Source organism: Agelaius phoeniceus, chromosome 5 (genome assembly GCF_051311805.1).
Source record: "Agelaius phoeniceus isolate bAgePho1 chromosome 5, bAgePho1.hap1, whole genome shotgun sequence".
Classification (NCBI taxonomy): Eukaryota; Metazoa; Chordata; class Aves; order Passeriformes; family Icteridae; genus Agelaius; species Agelaius phoeniceus.
In genome coordinates this window covers 41,356,975-41,378,461 of record NC_135269.1, presented here as the reverse complement: position 1 = coordinate 41,378,461, position 21,487 = coordinate 41,356,975, and the positions used below count along the sequence as shown (strand labels likewise).

At 35.1% G+C, this 21,487-nt stretch overlaps 1 protein-coding gene across 3 annotated transcripts in view; it reads left to right on the top strand.

Annotated features, from left to right (window-relative positions):
- Nucleotides 1-18,573, top strand: part of MON2 (MON2 regulator of endosome-to-Golgi trafficking) — a 66,133-nt gene extending 47,560 nt beyond the window's left edge. For 2 of the 3 annotated variants that reach the window (XM_054630899.2, XM_077178872.1), the window contains exons 27-35: nucleotides 1,903-2,046; nucleotides 2,571-2,588; nucleotides 2,855-2,983; nucleotides 4,939-5,129; nucleotides 11,791-11,851; nucleotides 13,113-13,236; nucleotides 14,004-14,211; nucleotides 15,480-15,562; nucleotides 17,466-18,573. In XM_054630899.2, the coding sequence (XP_054486874.2) occupies nucleotides 1,903-2,046; nucleotides 2,571-2,588; nucleotides 2,855-2,983; nucleotides 4,939-5,129; nucleotides 11,791-11,851; nucleotides 13,113-13,236; nucleotides 14,004-14,211; nucleotides 15,480-15,562; nucleotides 17,466-17,629 (1,122 nt within the window). In that variant the 3' untranslated portion in view covers nucleotides 17,630-18,573. The remainder of the gene's footprint in view (nucleotides 1-1,902; nucleotides 2,047-2,570; nucleotides 2,589-2,854; nucleotides 2,984-4,938; nucleotides 5,130-11,790; nucleotides 11,852-13,112; nucleotides 13,237-14,003; nucleotides 14,212-15,479; nucleotides 15,563-17,465) is intronic. The other variant, XM_054630900.2, reaches the window with a different exon arrangement.
- The last annotated feature ends 2,914 nt before the right edge of the window (nucleotides 18,574-21,487 follow it).

The window sequence follows — 21,487 nt, the reverse complement described above, 5'->3', positions numbered from 1 at the left end:
TCAGTGTCTTGTTTTCTCTTTTGTGTAGTTTGAGGTGATTAATCTCAGCCATCCCTTTAGCTGATGGTTCTAACAAAAATTCATTCATGTATTTTGAAAACAGAGGTATAAGAATAGCATCATAAAAAGGCTTGGGTTGGAAGGAACCTTAAAGATCATCTAGTTCCAACCACCCCTGCTATGAAAATGCTATGGAGTGAATTATTTTGTTTAAATTTCAATTCAATTGGATAGAAGTTGGTATTGAATCTCAGTTTTGTGTGGGGGTGTGTAAATAACAAAAAGTTTTAAAACCAGTCATGTCTGCATTTTCAGCCTTTTCCAGTCAGGCTTACCCTTTTTTATCCTCCCTTTTCCAGCAAGTCAGTCTAACCCAAATCCTGTTTTTCCCATTTGATCAGTCCATTTATTTATCTCAGATTTTTCTGGTTTTTAGTCTTCATATCCAGATGATGTTAGTTTCCAAAGGCTGCAGGCATTAGGGCTTTTCAAAAAAGGGGTTACAAAGTTTTAACATGGGGAAAAACTGCACATTATTATACTCTTGTGCTTGTCAAGATGTTTTAGCTAAAGGTTTCTAAACAGTAACAAAAGCCATAACTCTACATGAGGAAGTGAGACATCTCCCCTTCCCCACTCCCATTTTCAGTGGGTTACCATGGCAGTTACAAGCCTTTGCAAATACAGACTTCCATAACATGGTACCTCAAACCTCCTATCCCAGCTATAGTTATGTTACTAACACAACAGCACTGAAGTTCCTAAAAACATTAATGTGTTTTTGGACATCAGTAAGTTCTGTGAAGTTGTGTGATTGCTCCTCTTGGCTGTATAAACACAGTACAGTTCACGTGGCAGGGCAGCCAGCCAGTGCTGATGTGAAGCAAAGGCCATGAGTCAGATGGTTTTGCTTTAGGCCACAGTACCTTCTTCCTCTCTTGAAATCAATTGATACTCTCAGGAGTACACACAGAAAGCATTAAAGAAGTAAATATTTGCAATCTTTGAAACAAAACATTTCTCTGTGTTTGTGTGTAGGATCAGGTTCTTTGCTGATACAGGAAAACTTGGCTCAGTTCTGATTTTCTCTGAAGTTGTGGAACAACTTTGCAGTTTGAATAGCATGAAAAAAACTTAACATTTTTCAGACTGAACCCTGACTAGTTTAATAAATATATCTTATAATGTGATTCCACTAACAAAGGACAGGACACCATTGCAACTCAAGAACATGGGAATAGAAGGGAGCTTTGCACCTCTTTTCAGGCTTCCATATATTGAGTCCATTTTACACCCTTTGGTTTGTTCTTTTTATTTCTCATTAGAACTCGTCTTCTAATCTTTTACTGCTGTAGTATAGAGGGGATTGAGGTTTTTTGGTAGTGTAAGTACACTGTTCCTGAAATGTTTCCCATTTTAAAGCAAGATCATGAGTTTTAGCTATGCCAAACCATATAATTCTCATTTTATTTCTATTCCTCTCTATAAGACACTCTTTTAACTACTTTTTGAAGCCTTCTATAATTGACTTCTGAGATTTAAATGTTTATTGAAGTAGAACTTAAAGAAGATGTGGCTGAGATCTATATACAAGACTTATATAAGACTTTATTTTACTGACAAATCAAAGCAGAGTGAAGAAAAGTTATCTTTTATTGGATGAGATAGCTGTATTTACTGGACTATATATGCCCAGGTATCTTGCAACTTTATTTACTTCAATAAAGTAACAAAATGTAATTTCCTTAAACTATTGGAACTATACACAATCTTTCATACAACAGGACTCCTGCATAGTCTTATATGGGGAGTTTTCTGTAGGAGTTCCTTGTACTGATGCAGGTGTTAAAGCAAAAACTCAAGAAATATGTATTAAACTTCTTTTATCTTCTTTTGATAAAGGCTATATGTGTGGGCTCAGAAGGTATGCAGATAATGTATCCTGCAATCTTTGACCAACTACTGGCCTTTGTAGAATTTTCCTGCAAGCCTCCACAGTATGGACAGCTGGAAACAAAGCACATAGCAAATGCAAAGTATAATCAGGTAATTAATTAGAAATCTCACTCGTTTCACTTGGCTGGTTAATCCAATTCAGCTTCAGATATAGGTTGTCCAGCAAGATGCATTTGTTCAATCTGTAAAAATTGAACTGCATGTTGTGTAATAAGTTTTTTTACATGCTTTTGTTATCTTCTTTTACTCCCTTTGCATTTTTCTTTGCTTTTGTACTTCGTATTCCTTCATGTAGGAAAGGTCTGGCTTGGACACCAGACAAATGTGTCTGAATTTGTACATAAATTAATCTAAAATAATTTGTCCTACAAGAGATACTAAATTTAACACAGAGGCATGATAATTTTGAATGGCAAAAATTCCCTCAAGCTGCAGATTTTTGAATTGCACGTGCTGTAAAGAAATGGAACGTGTTCAGTAATTCTTTTTATCTGTGTACACTGCTGTTCACTTAAGCATGAGCATCTGATTCAGTGTAATCAAAGAGGTAACTATTATGTATGTATTAATTCTTCTTATTCTGTTTGTCCTGCAACACAATGGAATCACACTAGATACAACTATTTGCACCGGTGAGTTAAATTTCCTTAAAGATTGTCCTAATGTAGTTGTCTTGCTTAGACTGCAACATTTCTCCTACTGAAATGTACTTTACTTCAATGTAGAGTACATTTTCATAGCCAGACTATGTTGTATTTGCAGTTTTGTGGCTTGGACCATATTCTTAGCAAACCTTGCATGCATTAAACGGAGAGTTCAGTGCAAAACATACACTTTCTGTTCCTTAATTAATATGTTTTCACACATAATTTAGTAATTTACTAATTCCTTTTCCTAGGCGGAATGGGTGGCATTGAATTACGTACCATTTGCAGAGAGATCATTGGAAGTTGTGGTGGACTTATACCAAAAGACAGCTTGCCACAAAGCTGTGGTAACAGAGAAGGTTCTTCAGAACATTATTAAGGTAAAAGTTTGACCTGCATGGACTCTGAATTTAATGAGCTTATACTGAAAATCATGAGTTTTATTTTCAGCTAGTGTTGACAAACACTTCCTGGGAAGCTTCAAGCTGTAGTAAACAGATGGATATTTTATGAAGATGAGCAGCAGGGAATAATTTCTTTTGAAGCTGAAAGGCTATTTATTAGTCTATTTGTACTGTTCTTAGCTGGGTAATGTCAGCATCAGTATTTCAGTGTTAGGATAAAAATTAACAAACGTGTTAGGCCCCAAAATGTTCATCTTTGAAAGTGTTATGCACCTGAGCGTGGTAAGTAGGTGCCTTAGTAAATATGGCATTGAAGGCCAAAGCCCAGTTTCTGTAGACTGGCATAAAAACTTCAAAGGTGTATGCTCTGTTACTTTTGATTTGCTTTTAATGACTTCATGTGTCAATGCAGCTCTGAAATGTTACCTAATACACCTTATAATACATAATAAATGTACCTAATATACCTTTAAAGTAAAATTGTCAAATGCTTCACTTTTTTTGACCATTCAATTCCAGTAAAAAATTTTAGTAAATAATAGAAGTAATATTTTCCAGAAGTCTGGAAAATAAGAATGTGTCTGACCTGGCTTGTTTGCAATGAATTGGCTGACATCAGGATTTTCCGGTATAGAAATATAGAAACCTGAATGTGTTTAAAACAGATGATATTATTTGAAATCTGTTTTGAATGAAATATTTGTATTTCAAAGTTAAATAGTTGTTTTCCACTTCTGTTTTAATGGGATTGGTTGAACTGATAGAAATACCACTTTTTTATGACATTTGCAGTTGATAACAGTAGGATCTATTGTGATATATGAAAATGCTTTTAAATTTATTTTTCATGTTTCTAAAGCCCATGTTGATTTTGGAATTAGATTTGTCACATTTTGTGACATATCTGTCACAAAAGCAGAAAAAAAAGTTCTGTTTATCTCTAGGGTTAGAGTCTAGCTGTTGTGATTTTTTGCCATAGAGAGTTAATTATAATTGACTCCCTTGTGAGAGTCAGAGGGAGACTTTCCTCCTTTTGCTTTCCTCAACTCGGAGACTGCACTTAAGGCATGGAGGGTATACATACAGTACCTGAATTTAGTCACTATGTATTTGAAATGTCAAGTAGATAATTGGTTTTCCAAGAAAACCAAAAACTTACTATCAGGTTCTAAAGTTTGACTAACAATACTAAAAAGAATGCATATACGTGTAAATAGTTCATATGCCTAATTTAAAAAATTTATTAATGACTTTGTTTTATAGATACTGAAGATGACTTTCTATCTAAAAGACTTAAAATTTGCTGTACTTTCATCTGCTTTACATTTGAGTTGTATTGAAGCCTTTATCTTAGAATTTCTCTAACTGTTCTTACTTTCAAATTTCATGTGGTTTAACAGTCAATAATGACCAGATTTCTTCCAGTGTTTATGTTCCAGTGTTTAAAGTTCAACTTTACTAGGAAAAATTTAAATGCAATGAGGCTCTTTTTCTTTACTGTGGTAGCACTTGGGATGGCTTTGTAGGGACTGAATTCTCCAGAATACATTTGTGATAACAGACTGCCTGCAGTCTCTTATGTGTTAGGAAAGCCCATTTGTCAGACTTAGCAGAAATGGTGGATGGCAATACAGAAAAAGAAAATTAGTATGTGATTTCGTAGTGAAAATGATAATGAATCAATTCTGGCTTCTAACCTTGTACTTGGCTACAGACCTGTGCTTTAGCCAGCATATATATGATATATGATAAATATGATAAATTATCTTCAGAATTGCATTTGTAAAAGGCCATCTCATATACTAGCAGAAAAGGTAGGGATTGTGTATTGCCATCTATGACAGTGTCCTCCAAGATCTTGTGCGGAAACTTGCTGTAATCTTAGATTTCTCTGAGCAACTATAAATTTTGTTTTGACTTTCATTTTGCAGACACTTAGAATACCTCTTAGTCTGAAGTACTCATGTCCTTCTGAAAGCACATGGAAGCTAGCTGTGTCCTCTCTTCTCAAAGTTCTCTCCATTGGACTGCCTGTTGCAAGGCAGCATGCTTCTTCTGGAAAATTTGACAGTATGTGGCCAGAGCTAGCAAATACTTTTGAAGACTTTTTATTCACAAAAAGGTAAACACAACTTCCTTTTTTTTATTTTTAAAGGAAAATAAAAAATATTCATAAGTAATTTGTTCACTGTACATGTCAGTAGAGCTATTTGATATATGAAAATTATTTTAATGAATGATGGAGAAGAGGTAACCAATCTGCCAACTTCAAAAAGCTCTACTTTTAGAAAGTAGTACAAAAAGCTTCAATCAAAAGGTGAAGTGTAAGAGCAAGAAAGAGCTCAGCTGAACTCTCAATATATGGCATAGTCTTTCTGTAGGGACTCCAAGTATGTTTATTCTAGATTTGATAGAGTTGCTGATGTGTACACAATCTGTTCCTTTCTTCACTTTGAACAGAGTTGCAATGGTATTTTTTCTAATTAACAGCATTAACTATATGTATTTGTCCTGAGTTCCATTATGAAAAACCCCACTTACTGTGAATTTTTGAAAATTATTTAGTACACTGCTGTTCACTTAGAAGCCCATAGTTATATTTGTTTCTACCTAAGATAAATTGACTGCACCTTAATAATTAACCACACTTTATTTATTATACTCTTTGAAAAGTGTAGTTAAATAGTCATATTTAAGACTATAAAGATGGATAGATTCCTCTCAAGAATGAAACACAGTCTCAGTCTACAATGGGCAGGCTGAGGAAGTCCAGAAGTGAAAAATAGTAATGATCAGAGACAGACAGTTTAATCACAGAATCATAGAATGGTTTGAGTTGGAAAGGCTCTTAAAGATCATTTAGTTCCAGACAGCCTGCCATGGGCAGGACACCCTCCACTAGACCAGGTTGCTCAGATCCCCATCCAGCCTGGCCTTTGATCTGTTTGTTCAAATAAAAGACTACAACATTAGCAAAACATTGTAAATTTTCAGAATATAATAAAAGCTTGCTTCAGAGAAGATTTTTTTTTGTCCCTTGGCAATGGGTAAAAACTTGTTTCAGTACAGCAAAGATTTTCTAGGTTAGACACTAAGAGAATCATTTACTCTAAGGAAGGTTAGGTATTTTAGATAATTGCTTAGGAGTGGTATGGAATTTCCATCTTCTGTAAACATCTGTGGACAAGCATCTTTTAGGAGTAGTTTAAGTATATCTAATAGTGTTTTAGAATAAAGAACAAGGTGAAAAGAAAAATATTTTCAGTAACAAATAAATCTTTCTTTTGAACAGAAAACAGTAAGGTTCTTCAGTGCCTTACACTAATATGCTGTGTGTTTAGTTTTGAAATACACAAAAGTCAGCAACCAAACACAGCTGTATTTACTAATGATGGATAAATACCAGCTTGCCCAAAACAAACAGGCAAACAAAAAAAAAATACCAATGAAAATTTATTTTAGAGACACATGTGTCGCTAGTGGAAATGCATAATAATGAATGAGTTTAGAATATCATCTATAGGATTACCATTGATAGAAAGGCAATCAGGTGAAAAACCTTCCTATTGTTTTTGCATTTCCTTGAAAAAATAATTCTGTTAAGTAGGAGGACCTTAAAATAGAAAAGGTCATCCATGATGGCATAAAAGGCACTTCAATCATCCAAGTTTTTGTTTTATGCTTCACTGTTTCTTTAATGTGAAATAATCCTTGCAGTATCTTGCTTGGTTTTCTTTTCAGCTGCAGTTAGTATTCTTGCTTCCATTCTTCCATCAGACAGGCAGTCCACATCAGTTAACACTCTATAATCTCTATCATTGTTGGGTGATCAGAATTCAAATGAAGGTTTTTCAGGTTATTGTAGAAGAATGTATGTTCACTTAAAAGTTGCTTTGGAAATACATATTACTATTTGTTGTAATTTAATTATTCCTAAATATTTGCAAAGCAAATTAAACATTTCTGTTTTGCATATTCTTAGCTGAACAAGACTAGTACTACTACAGCTTCTTGGTATTAATTGGTCATAAATTCAGGGAAGCAAAATTATCTCAGCTCTTTAGTGTAATTCAGGATAGTCCACGATCATCTGCATGACTTTTTGGCCAAATCTGTTTGTCTATAACAAACATGTTTAATTTACAGTGAGCGAAATATACTTTACTTGAATATTATTTCAAACGTAGAAATTTCATCTTAATGTGTTGCTTGCTAGAAACTATTACTCTTTATGTTAATTCTAATACCTTTTTTCATTTATCATGTATGGACAAATACTCTCTGGAGTCAGAAGAAAAAATAGTACTTGTGTGAATATTTATGATGCCTTATGATGTCTGTCTTGACTGAAGTCTGGTTTTGCCTCTTAAATTATAGTATACACTCTGGTTGCTAAACATACAAAATGTGTTTTAGAGAAAATTTTTTCATCCTAATTAAAGGTGTCTTTAGAAAAGTGTAGGAAACTTTTTTTTTCACTTAGAAACTTTAAAGTTTAAATTAATTTAAAGCACTAAAAATAGGCCGATATATTGTAGAACCACATGGCTACAGCAAGATAATTTGACCTGTTAGTGTAATTAATGGCCACTATCATTACGCTTTCCAGGCTTCTTGTGAGTAGATTAATTTTGCTTATGTAGTTGTATTTTGTGTGGCTACAGAATGTCTGGGGTTGTTTTTTTTTTTTTTACCTCCCTAATGCTCATCTTTTTCTAAATAGCAGTTTGCCTTCCAAGTGTATGGTTGTCCTACATACAGTTAGAGCCTTGTCCCTTGGTATCTTTAGGATAGATAGATAGATAAACTTTCTGTTCTTTCTATCAGCCTGAGCCTTGTGCTCCTAAAAAACATTAAAGCTGAAAAGGGAATACATCTTCCTCATGCCACTAGTCAGGACAATTAGTAATAGCAGTCATTTTTCCTTTTCTTCATCCTCCTCGTTCTCCTCCTCCTCCCCATATTGCTCCTGAAGCATATCTCTCTCCCTGTGATGCAAGGAGGGCTCTAGAGATAGCTGTGGAAGTTCCCCACATTGAGGTAATTCTTTTCAAATTTCCTCTGCTAAAATCTTTCTGCACTCTGTGCAAGATGCTATGAGACTACCCTTGGCAAGTAAGGCAACCTGTCCTTTTTGGTTTGAAATTTGCTAAATTGTGTCTTCTAGTGGTTTATAATTGCAGTTTACTTAGTCTCTTAATTTGTAGTTGTTCCACTTGTAAGGAAATTGAATTCAGAATTTTCAAATTTAGTGTGTGCTTTCTTTTTTTTTTTTTTGTAATTCTAATAGAAAACATACACTAGTCATAGTGGTGCCTTATTCCAGGGTAATTTGAGAGAATCTATTCACGGTTTTGAAAATAACAGCTAAAATTTATTGCTGAGTTGACATGCATGTCATCCTTCAGGTTGCAGGGAAAGGCAGTGAGAATGTACTTTCCAACTATCCATATTAATCCTTTATTTAAGGACAGCTAGGTGGTATAGAACTGGTTTTGTTGTGTTTCCTGATTTATTTATATTAACAATGAGTTGCGTTTTTTAAAATTCTGGAACTACTTGCATTTTTGTCCATAACACCAAATCAATTAACCAAGCCACAGCTGAGAAGAGGAGAGTGGTTTTAGTTAGATTTGTGACTTGTAAACTTGAATTGGTTTTAGTAACTCTGCTGAACCTGTCCAAATGGCTTTAGTGCAGCTGTGAGTCAGGTCATCTCTGGTGGCTTCCCAACTTGCAAATGTGCCACACAGGACAGGAAGGTTTTTAAGTTAGGTGCAGGAGTGTACAAATCTCACTAAGACAGCATGGATTGAAAAGGTTTTGAAGCACAAAGAATTTGGGAAATGCAGTTCAGTTGAGTCCCCCAAGAGGCTGACAGTGAGACAGAGTAACCATTATCTGGATTTTTAGCATCCTCTAACATGTCACCCCTTGTGACAGGAATAGTTAGATATATGCAGTTAGACCTGAATATGGTTAGAACTGAAAATCCACTTTCTTATGCTGGCGTTCTGTAATTTTTCCTAGGCTCTTTGTTTCAATGAAACTGGAATGTTGTGTCACAAAATCCCCCTTCCTTTTCTTCCTTCAGTATTGATAGATTTTCATACTCCACATTTTCCACTATTAAATGTTCTAGATGTTCTGTGCTGTTGTCTGTCCAGGCTATATACAAAGTTAGGTAAATGGCTTCCTTTTGTACCTCGTCTTCAAACCTTTTCTCCAAGCCTGACTTAGGACTGCTGGGATGGTTCTATATATGAAACATCTGCATCTTTGTAAGACTCACAAAAGACTTAATGCAGTCAGTCTTCCTAACTGATTTGATTAGGTTTTTTTCCTTTTGCTTACATTAAAATATGCCAGTGCACATTGCCTTATTTTTGTATGCATGTTCTCCAAGTTTCTACCTGGCTGAGCATTGGGTAGAAAAATGAAATTTTTTCACTGATGTTCTAAATTTTTAACCAATATTTGAAACATTTTTCTGATCTAACTTGTAACTCTTCTAGTCACCATGGTCCTAGAAATCATATGTGTAGATAGCCCAATGCTTCTGGCATTGAAACTGAGTTGGCATTGATTAGACAAGAGGCCACTGTAGTTTGAACCCTTAAACCCCTAAAGCTCTGTGAATAGCTGTATTTAAAATAGTATCCCACCTCTGTCTTTTGGATAGGAACAGAATTTCAAGCCAGCTATGGAGCTTAAATGAGAGGTGATACTCAATGATGTTTAAAAAGTACAAAGCACAGCAGAAATTCTCTCTGCAGCTTTGTACAACAAGAAATTTCAAATATAGCCAGGAGAGCCCAGGTAAATGAAAAAGGAAAATGTTACGGTCAGAGCATTAGTGCTTTCTAAGACAGAAGTTTCAGCTTAAAAAAAAAATAAATTAGAGCAATCTACAGTTGAGGTGACTCAATAATCTTGATTTTTGTCATAAATCAAGACGACATTTAAAATTAATACATTTCATATAACTTAATTTACACAAAATTGTCTTCCAGTAAGAAGCTGGTATGTTTATTACTTCATATTTGTTCTTCTTTCCCAGAGGCTTTCATAGAGGCATGTCATGCCACTATATACAATAAAATTCACCAAATATATGTGTGTGTATATATATAAAATTTATTAGAGCAGAAGTCTATGCTCACATGAGGGAATTAAATCAATACTTTCCCAAAAGATGCTTCTGAGCAGAGTGCTGTGCTCAGCAGGGCTCCAGGTGCTTGTTAGGTCTTTGCTCTTGGCTCTGAAGCCATCCCTGTTCAGTGGGCAGGGGCTGGGAGCTCTTTCCTCTCTGAGGAAAGTTGCTGCCATCACACTCTTATCTTTGCTGGCTCCTGACCCTCCAGTATGGTTTGGATATGTTGTGCCAGAACAGCAAAGCATTTGGCCCCCAGATAGGTGTATCCACATAGACAAAAATCTATTTACTTGGGAATAATTTGCTACATGAACAAATATGTAACATAATCTTCAGGAGGTAAGGTAGATCAGGTATGGATGACTGGGCAGAAAAGCCTGAACACCTCTTTAGGTAAACTTCAGCTCAGAGAGTGAGTCATAAATTGAAAAGTGTCAGTCTGAAATCTTCCCTTGTATTTCAACATGACCTGCATTTCTATGCATTATAATAACTTAAATTGTTATCAAAAGGTTTTCCATACTTTAACAACTTTGTGTGTTAGAAAAGGTACTGACTGAACAGCTACTTAATATTTTATTTTATTCTATGTTTTCAACATAAAATTCCAAACTTCCTGACTCCCTAATACACAACCCAGTAATAAATACAATAATTTAATATTTTATTCTTTTATTCATACATGTGATACATGTCTGTTTCATAGATAAAGTGATCTAGACTTTATCTGCATAAATTCTCTTGAAGAGCAGAGATATATATATTTTTCAAGCAGAAACATTGGTACATATATAAAACATTCTTAATTGTCAAAACTGAAAATTAGCTGTAGATGTGAAGACTGATCTTCAGTGTTTTATGTTAAGTATTCAGAAGATGGGAAAAAAAAAAGCCTATCTCAGAAAAATCTTTGTCAGCAACATACAGGAGCATTGGAAGAAAAAATCACATAAAACAAAATGTCTGTCAGCTAAACTAATCAGATCTGAATGAGATTTCAAAACCTTCAAGGTTCTTAAACTTTTATTAAAACTGGCAATGGGACAGGGGAGGCAGGCCCAGATGAGTACCCTTATGAGGACAAGATTGGCACAGGTCCACAGTCCTATCCTGGGCAGCTGCCTTGCCTGTGAGCCTCTGCTTAGCTCTGAACTACTCACCACAGGGTCTGCTGAATCACTTCTGGGTATTTCATCTGAAAACAAATTCATATGTATGTATATATATATATATATAATGGAAGAACTCAAAAAAGTTCTAAATTTCTTCAAAACTATTGTTTATAAAATGGGTTTTTCTTTTTATAAAATTCATTAAAATGAGAACAAATGCATCATTTCAGTTAGCAGGGGAAAAGGACATGGTAATACCCCATTAATGAAAAATGTTTCATTAATATAGAAGAAAATGTAAAATTAAAAAAAAAAAAAAATTAAGATGTACCATTGGAACTCAAAAGTATTTTTGGCACAGTGAGTGAAAAGACTAGGTTGCTTGAAGCCCCCATCCAACCTGACCTTGTGATCATTAATCATTACCATATAAGAGTACCAACTTGATGCATGTAATAACTGTATTTCCCATACTTATCTCCTTATAAAGTATAACGTAGTGTGTTTATTTTTAGTACACCTCCTGATAATCTCTCAATTCAAGAATTTCAGAAGAATGAGAGTATTGATGTTGAGGTAAGGAGCCTAAAACAAATAATACTGTTAAAATTAACAAATAGTGACATTCACAAGTTGCATTTTGTTCTGAAATAATTTCTTGAAAAGTTACCCTTTCATTACTTTTTCTGTGATACTGTTTTCATTTTTGAAAACAAGTCATAGGCCCAGAATTCAGCTGCTTCAGGGTGATGCAAAAAGTAGGAAGTGGGATGCCAGAAAGTATTTCTTGTCATCTCAACTTCAAAACAGCATAGACTGGCTAAACCAAAATGCATTTCTGACTCTAGCTTTATCCTTATTTATTATGTTATTGCTGAGCATTTATGCTGGTAATTGTAGACCACAGAGAAAGCTGAGAATTAAACCTGAAATGAATGCCTTCTATGTTGAGGGGGTGGTCAGCAAAAAGCCATTTTTTCTTAGACATTGTTGCCCTTAAGATGTGTTCTCTATACTGAGAAGCTTTGGCATAAATAAAGAAGCTATGTGTAGTTTGTGCAGCACAGAGATCGCTGTATGTTTGCTTGTATAAGGCTGAAGAAAATTAGAAGATGATACCTGAAGTAAGGAGGGACTTCTCTCCTTTCACTCCAGGACAAAAACTATGGCAGAACAGAGATTAGGGATACAAAGCAAAAGGAGTTGCAGAGAAGACACAGCAGTATCTGTGGTTTCATCACCCATCATCTTTCCAGAGGGGTGGTTGGGACACAAAAATATATGGATGAAAAGAGAGTGGTTCTGCTTGCAGTGAGCAGAACTCTCAAATCTAATGCATTAATTTATGGAGATCTAAACCTATTTTGTTCCTGAATGGGAGCACCAAGACAAGGATAGAGAGCATTTCTGTTCACATGTACTGCCTTAAGCTGGTTTAGATAATTAACAAACTTGTTCTGCTTTGCAGATATCACATTATCAGGGATGTTTATGTGTGTTAATGTCATAGAGAGGATATTGAAGTGGGGTGGAGGGAGAGAGATTCCTAATGTTAAATCTTCTCTTTTCAAAACCATACATTTGACTTGAAGAATGTACTTCAAATGTCATTTGAAATCTGATCAGAAACTCTGGCCAAAGTGGCAGGGGAAAGGTTTTTATTTCAAGTTTAATGTCCCATGCAAGACCACACTTTAGGACATATCTGCAAATTTTAAATGCTAGCAATAGAAGATTTTGTGAAGTCTAATTAGGCCTTTCTCTCTTGTTAACTGTTTCTTCATACTAGATTTACAGTATTTAGAAAACCTATATAAATATATGTAATTTATTTTAGGTGGTGCAGCTTATCAGCACGGAGATACTGCCATATGCTAATTTTATTCCGAAGGAATTTGTTGGTCAGATAATGACTATGCTCAATAAAGGCTCAATACATTCTCAGTCATCCTCCTTTACAGGTATGGTACCTCAATGACAAAAATTACAGTGTTTAAATCTACTAGAAAATAATTAAAATGTTCAGTGTGCTTATGATAAAGACTTGAAGTTCCCTGGCATGTATTCAGTACAGACTGTTTGATATCCAACTTCTTGAATAAATTATATTTTGTGGAAGTTGCCAAGCTTTCCTTGCAATTTTTAAAAAATTGCTTCCTTACAGCTTGGACAGTATCATATTGAACTTGTGTTACTTTCTACATAGTTTATTTTCCTTTGTGCCAGTTCTAATAATAATTTCAGACAATTGTAAGACAGACATCCTGTTCTTAAAACCTAAATGACCCTAGTGTAACTATATGGTGTACCTAGCCAGATACCTTCTCTGTCTTTAAGAAAAACCATTTGTAGGAGTTTTTGGAAAGATGAAAAAAGTGAACATAAGCCATTACATAGAAAAATACTTAAATTGTACAGTTCCAAATATGAGTACTTATGATGTAGGATTGTTCGCTGTTTTTAAATTATTTAATGTATTTTTAATTAAAGTAATGTCAGGTATGTGATATGTTACTGAGAACGTGTCATAATTCATCTCTTATGTTCAGAACTATTGTGATTTTTGCACAGTCATTTTTTTCTTAGAATATATTCTTAATATTTGGTCTTATCACTGTTACTATTTTTTAATACTAGAGTGATAACCTTTTCTCAGCATGTAATAAGTGGATTGAAATGCAGCATCATGCGCAGTGCACAATTGAAATGCATCGTTTTACTTTGACAGAAGCCGAAATAGATATTCGAATGAGAGAAGAGTTTTCTAAGGTGTGTTTTGAAACACTGCTCCAGTTTTCATTCAGTAATAAAGTCACAACTCCTCAAGAAGGCTACATCTCTAGAATGGCACTTTCTGTGCTCCTGAAAAGGTCACAGGATGTACTGCATCGCTACATAGAAGATGAGCGATTGAGTGGGAAATGTCCTCTTCCACGGTATGTGCATTGTCTTTAGAAAATAAAGGTATTATCTGGACTTTATAAGAAGAAGTTTGCATTTGAAATATCACTTAGTCATGAAAAAAATGAGGGGAGTAGGAGAGAATGAAGTTTAAAAGGCAGGGAAATGTTTAGGGGAAGATATCTCAAAAGAAATGCTGGTACCCCATTTTTTTAAAAAAAACCTCTAAGTAACAACGGCCATATTCTGTGCTGTTAAAAGGGTTTTCAGTTACTGAAACAATATTTCTGATATCTCTAGCATTATATTTCTGAAATCTGATTTCCTTTTATTCCCATTAGAGCTACATGTAGTTTCTAAATTGAGAGGTGAGTAGAATCTCCTCAAAAATAAAGCATCCAAACAGCAATATTGGGAATCATTACTCAAGTAATTGTTCTTGAAATGGAAAAATTAGATCAAAAAACTAGGAAATTCTCTTAAATGGGAATTTACTTGAAATTCACTTCACTTCTGAAGGTTTCCATCATGAATGTGGAAATTGATTATCTTTGTTAGCCTTATCATGTACTTTGATAGGAGTGTATTGATTTCTCTGGGTCTGGATTGAAGGCACTTGAGACCGTAGTTCACATTCGGACTCAGGTGTTTATTATTTCTTATCAGTGAAACATTCTCACAACCATGAGTTCAGCAGTGTTTCATTAGCAGGGCACAAAATGGCTAACTATCTCTTGTTACAAGGTCTTTTAAGACTAAACTATCCAATTAAGAACTGACACCTAGATTATTTTCCCTTTTAACCCAATAACTGATCCCTGGAAGCCCGCAATGCGGACTTTTCTGTCCAATTACACCCAAACCCATGAAGAAGAAGAAAGAAGAAGGTAAAGAAGAACAACCTGCCTCTGCCCTAAAACCTCCATCTTGCTTCATATTTATTTCTGTATTCTAAAATACCAAACTCTTAAGTTTTCCACCCTGTGGTATTACACACTTCTTATCAACTACATACCCATAATCCCAGTACTATCAATCAATTCTGGAAGCCTTCTTCACGGCCTCAGGTCAAATGTAGTGTGCTCTTGTGGGTCTGTGCCTTTAGGCACAGAAAGTTTAAAATTCTCAGCATCCAGGATTCCAACAAGTGTTTTCAGATTGAGATTTGTATGGTGTTACTGTTTGAAGTTAAAGCTGTCCTAGATAAGACAACAGCAATGATAGTGGGAAACTTTTTTCTATAAAATTTACATCCTTGAAACAAAAACGAGTAGTTGATTGTTTGCATTGTTTTCATTTGTAGGCAGCAAGTAACAGAAATCATATTTGTTTTAAAAGCTGTCAGTACTCTCATAGATTCACTTAAAAAGACTCAACCTGAAAATGGTAAGTTATTGTTGAATAACATTGTTCCAAACAAGGTAACATTATATCTGCCCCAAAGATGGATTTATTATTTCTTTTAGTAGTGTTCACAGAAATTTGAAAAAAAAGTGTACTCTGTAAGAATCAGTATTCTGTAATTCTTTGTATATGTAGGTGACAGGTAGATGACAAGAAACCCCACTATGTTTTTCCAGTATGACTAAAAGTATAAGGACATAAAAGCATATGCTCAATGAAAGAGAAAACATCATTTTATGGTGTCCTTTTTTAGATAAAGCTTAGTGTCTTCTGAAAACAAAGAAAAAACACCGTTCCATAAAATATTAATGGAATTCTTAAAAACATGAAGCCTGGACAGATCCTTTTTTCTTTCTCATGATACCTTTTTAGGTTGTTATGGATCATGTTCACATGGGTGCACTCTGCAGTTAAAGGGGTGTACAAGTTAAATGCATGGACAGGCTGGTAGATACTTACACTCGTGGTCTTGCTTTTCCCTCTCTTCCTGCACTATTATTTTCTGTCCCCTGGGCTGAGCTTAGGTCATTGATGCCTGAGTAAATGTCTGACAGATTTATTTAAAGGGCTGAATCAAATGAAAGACTTCAACTTCATTTGTAATTACCTATCCTGTTCCTCCTGTAAGCTGCACCTCTGGTATATGTGTAGAGTTCTTGGAAGGAAACTTAATCATGAGTCTTGTTTAAGTCCATTGTATTGGACTCTCAAATTCTGACAGAATTGTGTCTACAACATTTCCCTCTACCTCCCTGTTTTTGATATTAGGAGGAACAGAAAAAACCCAACCTTTATAATCCCCAAACAAACAAACCAACCAACAAACCAGCCTTTCCAGAAAAACACAGGCAGGTCAGTTTCTGGAAAGAGGCAGTGCCTCATTTGTATAATCACTGAGCAGCCAGAGTTATAATGATGTGGTTTTCAAGGTTTCATGGCCAAAGTGTGCAGGTAGAACTATGCCAGGATGCATAAAGCCTTTTGGCTAACCCTGAAGCTGCTCTGGTGGGTCTTCCTCTAAGTGCTGCTCTGGTGGGTCTTCCTCTTAGAGGAGCAGAGAAGCTGAATCAGCTGGACTGTTCCCAACATCTCTCTTCCTGCAATGAGAGACATTCTTCCCCTGGTCCATATGCAGTGGTGCTTGCCAAACCTCCCACACACTTTCTTAGAAAGAGAACTCCTGGACAAATTGCAGAATCACTTCACTCCCACTTCTTCTACCTTTTAATAATTTTATTTATTTAAGATAATTATTAATGTCTGGTTTGGGGTTTGTTCTCTTTTGAAAGCAGAGCTAAAACAGAAATAACCAAGGAAGTGACATTATAATAAGAATCATGCTACAATGTTTAATTTTACTTGTTGGATGACCAAAACTCTACCATGAATATTTTTTGTCATTGTCCAGTGTTTTTACCTTTGCTTTCTATAGCTCTTGTATTCTGAAATGATCTGAAGTCAATAGAAAGTCTCACTGCTGACAATTTTCCAAAAGTGAAATGTGCATCCAGTTCAATTTTCTGTCAATAGCTGAGACAAGCAGGCAGAAAACACGTGTATTACACATTGAAGTATTATCTTAAATTTGTCAGTTCTTCATCCCAAAGACACAGTGAAGGACTCATATGTAGAAACACACGTGTGTAGCACTACTTTAAGGATATTATCCCATATGGCCTCTGGTTGCAGCTGAAAAAACAAATGGTTCTCCTGCAGAAATCCTGGCCGGTATCTGAGTGCCTTGCATGGATGCCACAGTACAGCATTAAGTACCTATGTTTAGGCACACTGTGAATCTACCATTTCCTAGAAGGTATTGGAAAAAATCTGTTGTCAGTATTTGGACAGTGGTAAGTGATTCAGTCTGTTCTTTTCTTCCCTGCAGTTGATTCTAGCACATGGGCACAAGTTATTGCCTTGTACCCGACTTTAGTAGAATGTATCACCTGCTCATCCTCAGAAGTGTGCTCTGCTTTGAAGGAGGCACTGGTTCCCTTTAAGGACTTCATGCATCCACCAGCAGCCAAGGTACAGAATGGAGAGTCTTGACCCCATAAAACTTCTTTTTTATTCTTGAAGGGAATATCCAAAAATGTTTGCTCCTGGGTGAAGTTTCTCTGAGGAAATCTCTTGTGACTAGTACTTTGGCAACCAGTGCTGACTGCCTCTTAACTGTACTAACAAGAGCTCAGTAAGTCGTGAATACAGGCTTTATCTCAAAGGTTCCAGAGTGAGTAGCAGTGCAAACCTTTAATAAATTTAATTGACTAGTTGGAATCATTTATAATCTAATGTACTTGCTACAGTATCTTGAAGTGGTGATTGAAAAGTGGGCTTATGTACAGCTTGTTGTGTATGTGTTAATGATGTAATTAAAAATATTTCAATTCAGTCAGATTTATTAGGCTGGTGTTTTGCACCCTTTTTTGAAGTACGAATTGTACTAAAATTTTATGCAAGATGGTACTGTAACATTCCATATATCTGTAACCAGCCTTTGTAAACAAAGGGAACTGATATACTTGTGTGTATAATAAATGGTACAGTTATGTATAAAATAGTTGCATTTATTATTTAAATTCTTTTAAAAATATTGATAATGTCAAATGCTTGAAAATGTATTTATTATGAATAAGTTGTATGCTTGCATTTTTACTTACAGTTTGCCTTCTAAATTACCAGATATGCTCATTCATATCTGATCATGTTAGTTTTTGCTTAATTGAATGTATCTTCTTTGTGGCCATTGGACATCTGCAAAGGGTCATATAACAAAAGATTGAAGCAAGCAGTCACAGTCTGCTGATCTCAAACTTCAGAGTAGTTGACCTGAAATAAGTTTGAATATGCACAAATCCACTGTAGCACTTCAACACTACCATACCTCACTTCATAATAAATTTGTTTCAAGATTTTTGTTCTACTTAAGTCTATCCATTTTTGCAGTTGCAGCCTTGCTTTAAAAATAAAACAAACATATTTGAGGGTTGTTAGCCTTTTTTGACCTTCTTGGCAAGTATCAGAGTCTTTGAATCATGACCCAGAAAAAGCAAGTTCAAATACCTAAAATACTTGGCTGTGATATTTTGTTCAATAAGTTTACGTGTCTTTTCAACCCAAAAAAATTGTTCTAATCTTTTAATTATAAACTGTGTCTGATAAAAACCATGAGAAGTGTATTTTTGAAGATAGATACTCAGTTAGAAATGCAGTAAAATTTGTCATTAAATAAATGTGAATTTGTTTCATTTTAACATAGCACACAATTGAAGCAAACCACTTTTAATGGTATTGTTTTTAAAGTTTGTGATCTAGCATTTACACTCTTATTTAATGAATTTTGATTTTAATAATGTTTCACCTGTATTCACATTTTTAATCTGTGATGTGAAAGCACAAAGGACAAATGTGAAAAAAAAAAAAAAAAAGACAGGTGCCTTTCTATGGATTTCAGAGCTTACCTTTAGGGTTTTATTTCTTCAAGTCTTTTGTAGATATTAAAAAATTGTCATGCATAAGAAATGGTATTACATCTGTTTGCTTTGCACTTTCCTCGCTCAATGAACACTGATTGGTACATGTGAATAGGTGTAAAAGCTGTAGAAGCTTCAAGCTGAAGGTGTGATGAACTGGTCAGGGTTACCCTGCACTAATAATGTTCTCCAGGCAGTTCTTTGGACAGCTTGCTCCCATAAGTCTCCAGATTATGGTCCTTTTTAAAAGCTTTCTGTTTCAAAGTATGGTAAATATTAAAGAGGCTTCAAGACCTTGCACATTTCTGTGACCAAAGTTGCATGGGATATAATTGTGAAACCTGAATAGTTTTAAGAGAATACACAGTTTACATGAAGGAAACAAATGTTTCTTGTTAATAGAATTTATGTCAAAATACCTTCTCTGGAAGAGCAGTTCCAGGATACTGCAGAACTGGATCTTATATAAAAGTAGTGACATCATCCATACTCTGAAAGTGAAAACCTGACAACTGGTCTCCTAATTAGTAGAAGATAAGTTGAGGTCATTAAAGAAACAAACTGTAGGCCAGGAAAGAAGGGAATTAATTTGTTTTACAATATCTAGGTGTGCAGTCCAAGCTATGGGTGAATTTGTTTCTAATTAGTTTTGAATGGATTTTTCAGTGATTTTTCATTGAGGCAAATCTTCATCTTTATCTGTAATTCAAAAAGGGATGCATGAGTCCTTCTTGACTCTAGACCTTAGACTACTTTACACCTATGAAAATTGATCTTCAAAAGATTTTGAAATAAACTACCAATCAGCTAACTTACCATCCTTTCCTCTTAATTACTAAATGAATAATATCTGTGCTATTTGAAGCATGTTTTGGACATGCAATCTGAGGTTGACCGTATTATTGCTTTTTTGTATTTTGTATAAATAGTTTGAAAACTAAAAACAAAGCTCCTTAGCTTAGAAAATGTTTTGACTAATTTTGTTTGTGAACAAAAATTATTCCCTTTACTGTGCCTTCTTGTCCAACACTCAAATATTTCTTCAACTTGAAATATCAATGTCTTTTTTCTATTTGTACTTTTTGCTAAGCATTCTTAGGGCTTTTTTGAGGCAAGCAGCATTTTTGAATATTTAAATTTCAAATTTTTACATGTTTCTAGCAAGGTAAATCTTGTTCCAGAAGAAATTGAATTAATTTAACATTACCTGTTGAGTAGACCCGTGTCCAAGTTCATTTCAAGTCTGTAGGGTTGCTTAGTCATGAGAATTAAAACCTGTGGACATTTTCAGGATGGGGTCCGCAGTGTGCCGCTGAAGTCAGCTAGAAAAGTGCTACAGCTGACTGTATAGAAAGGTGTCAGCTGGAAGTTAGAAGATAAGAATTAATTGCTTATTAAATGTAACCACAATCTTCACCTTTTTTCTTCTTGTTCACAACTTTAAAAAAAGATGTGGATGGGAATCCAAAGAGAAAAATTATAAGATTATTAGCACGTTCATATCAAGACTTTGCTTTACTTGGGGAAACTTGTATGTCTCAGTGCTGTGACCACTGCTTTAATGTACATGAGGATTTAAGATGGCATAGGAACTGGTTATGTAAAAAGAACAGATGTCTCAAGCTGGGAAGTTCTTACAGAAAGTCTTTATTCCCAGATGTAACCTACAGTAGTTTGCTTATCATCAGAGATGGTTATCTAACTGGACATCTGTTTTGTTCCCTTGTACATGAGCCTGCTTCTCCACCTGCTTTATTGGTGAACTGTAGGATGTTACTGGACGTTAAACCACATCAAACACATGGTCACTTAGTTAATTACATGAGCAAATAAGAATGTCTGTGAAACTTGAGTAGTTTATCATTGTACTCTGCAGATGGAGTTCTTTTTTTACCCAGGTTGAGTTGTTTCTTCTTGCCAAAAAGCAAATCATCTCATAGCTGGCCTTGAACTCTTCAGGCAAGATACTTTTAGTGAGGCTAATGCCTTTCTTTTCCTCACAATGGCAAACACAAGTACTAGTCATCAGTGTATTTTGCAGAACCTCATTTAGAAGCTCAAGATATGAGTGTTCTTGTGGGGAGGGAGGAGGAAGGCACATTTTGCACATTTTCTACTCATCTGTTTCTGTACAGCTCATTTCTGTCTCTTCACTAGCTGTTCACCTCACATTTGCCGCTAGCTACTCAGTTTCTGTATGCAATTTGTGTGTTGAAGTTTTTGGTTTGTTATGGTGATGGCTAATCAAAAACATCAGAAATCTACTGCCAGTCTATTGCTTGTGCAATTGATATGAGTAACAAGGATTACCTTTGTTACTTGCCTAGGAAAAGGGAAATGAGAGAAAATGGTTATATGTTATTAAATTGACTGAGCCTGAAGAATTTCTTCCTGGGATTTAAAGAACTGATCTGAGTAACCTCAGCATTTTTAA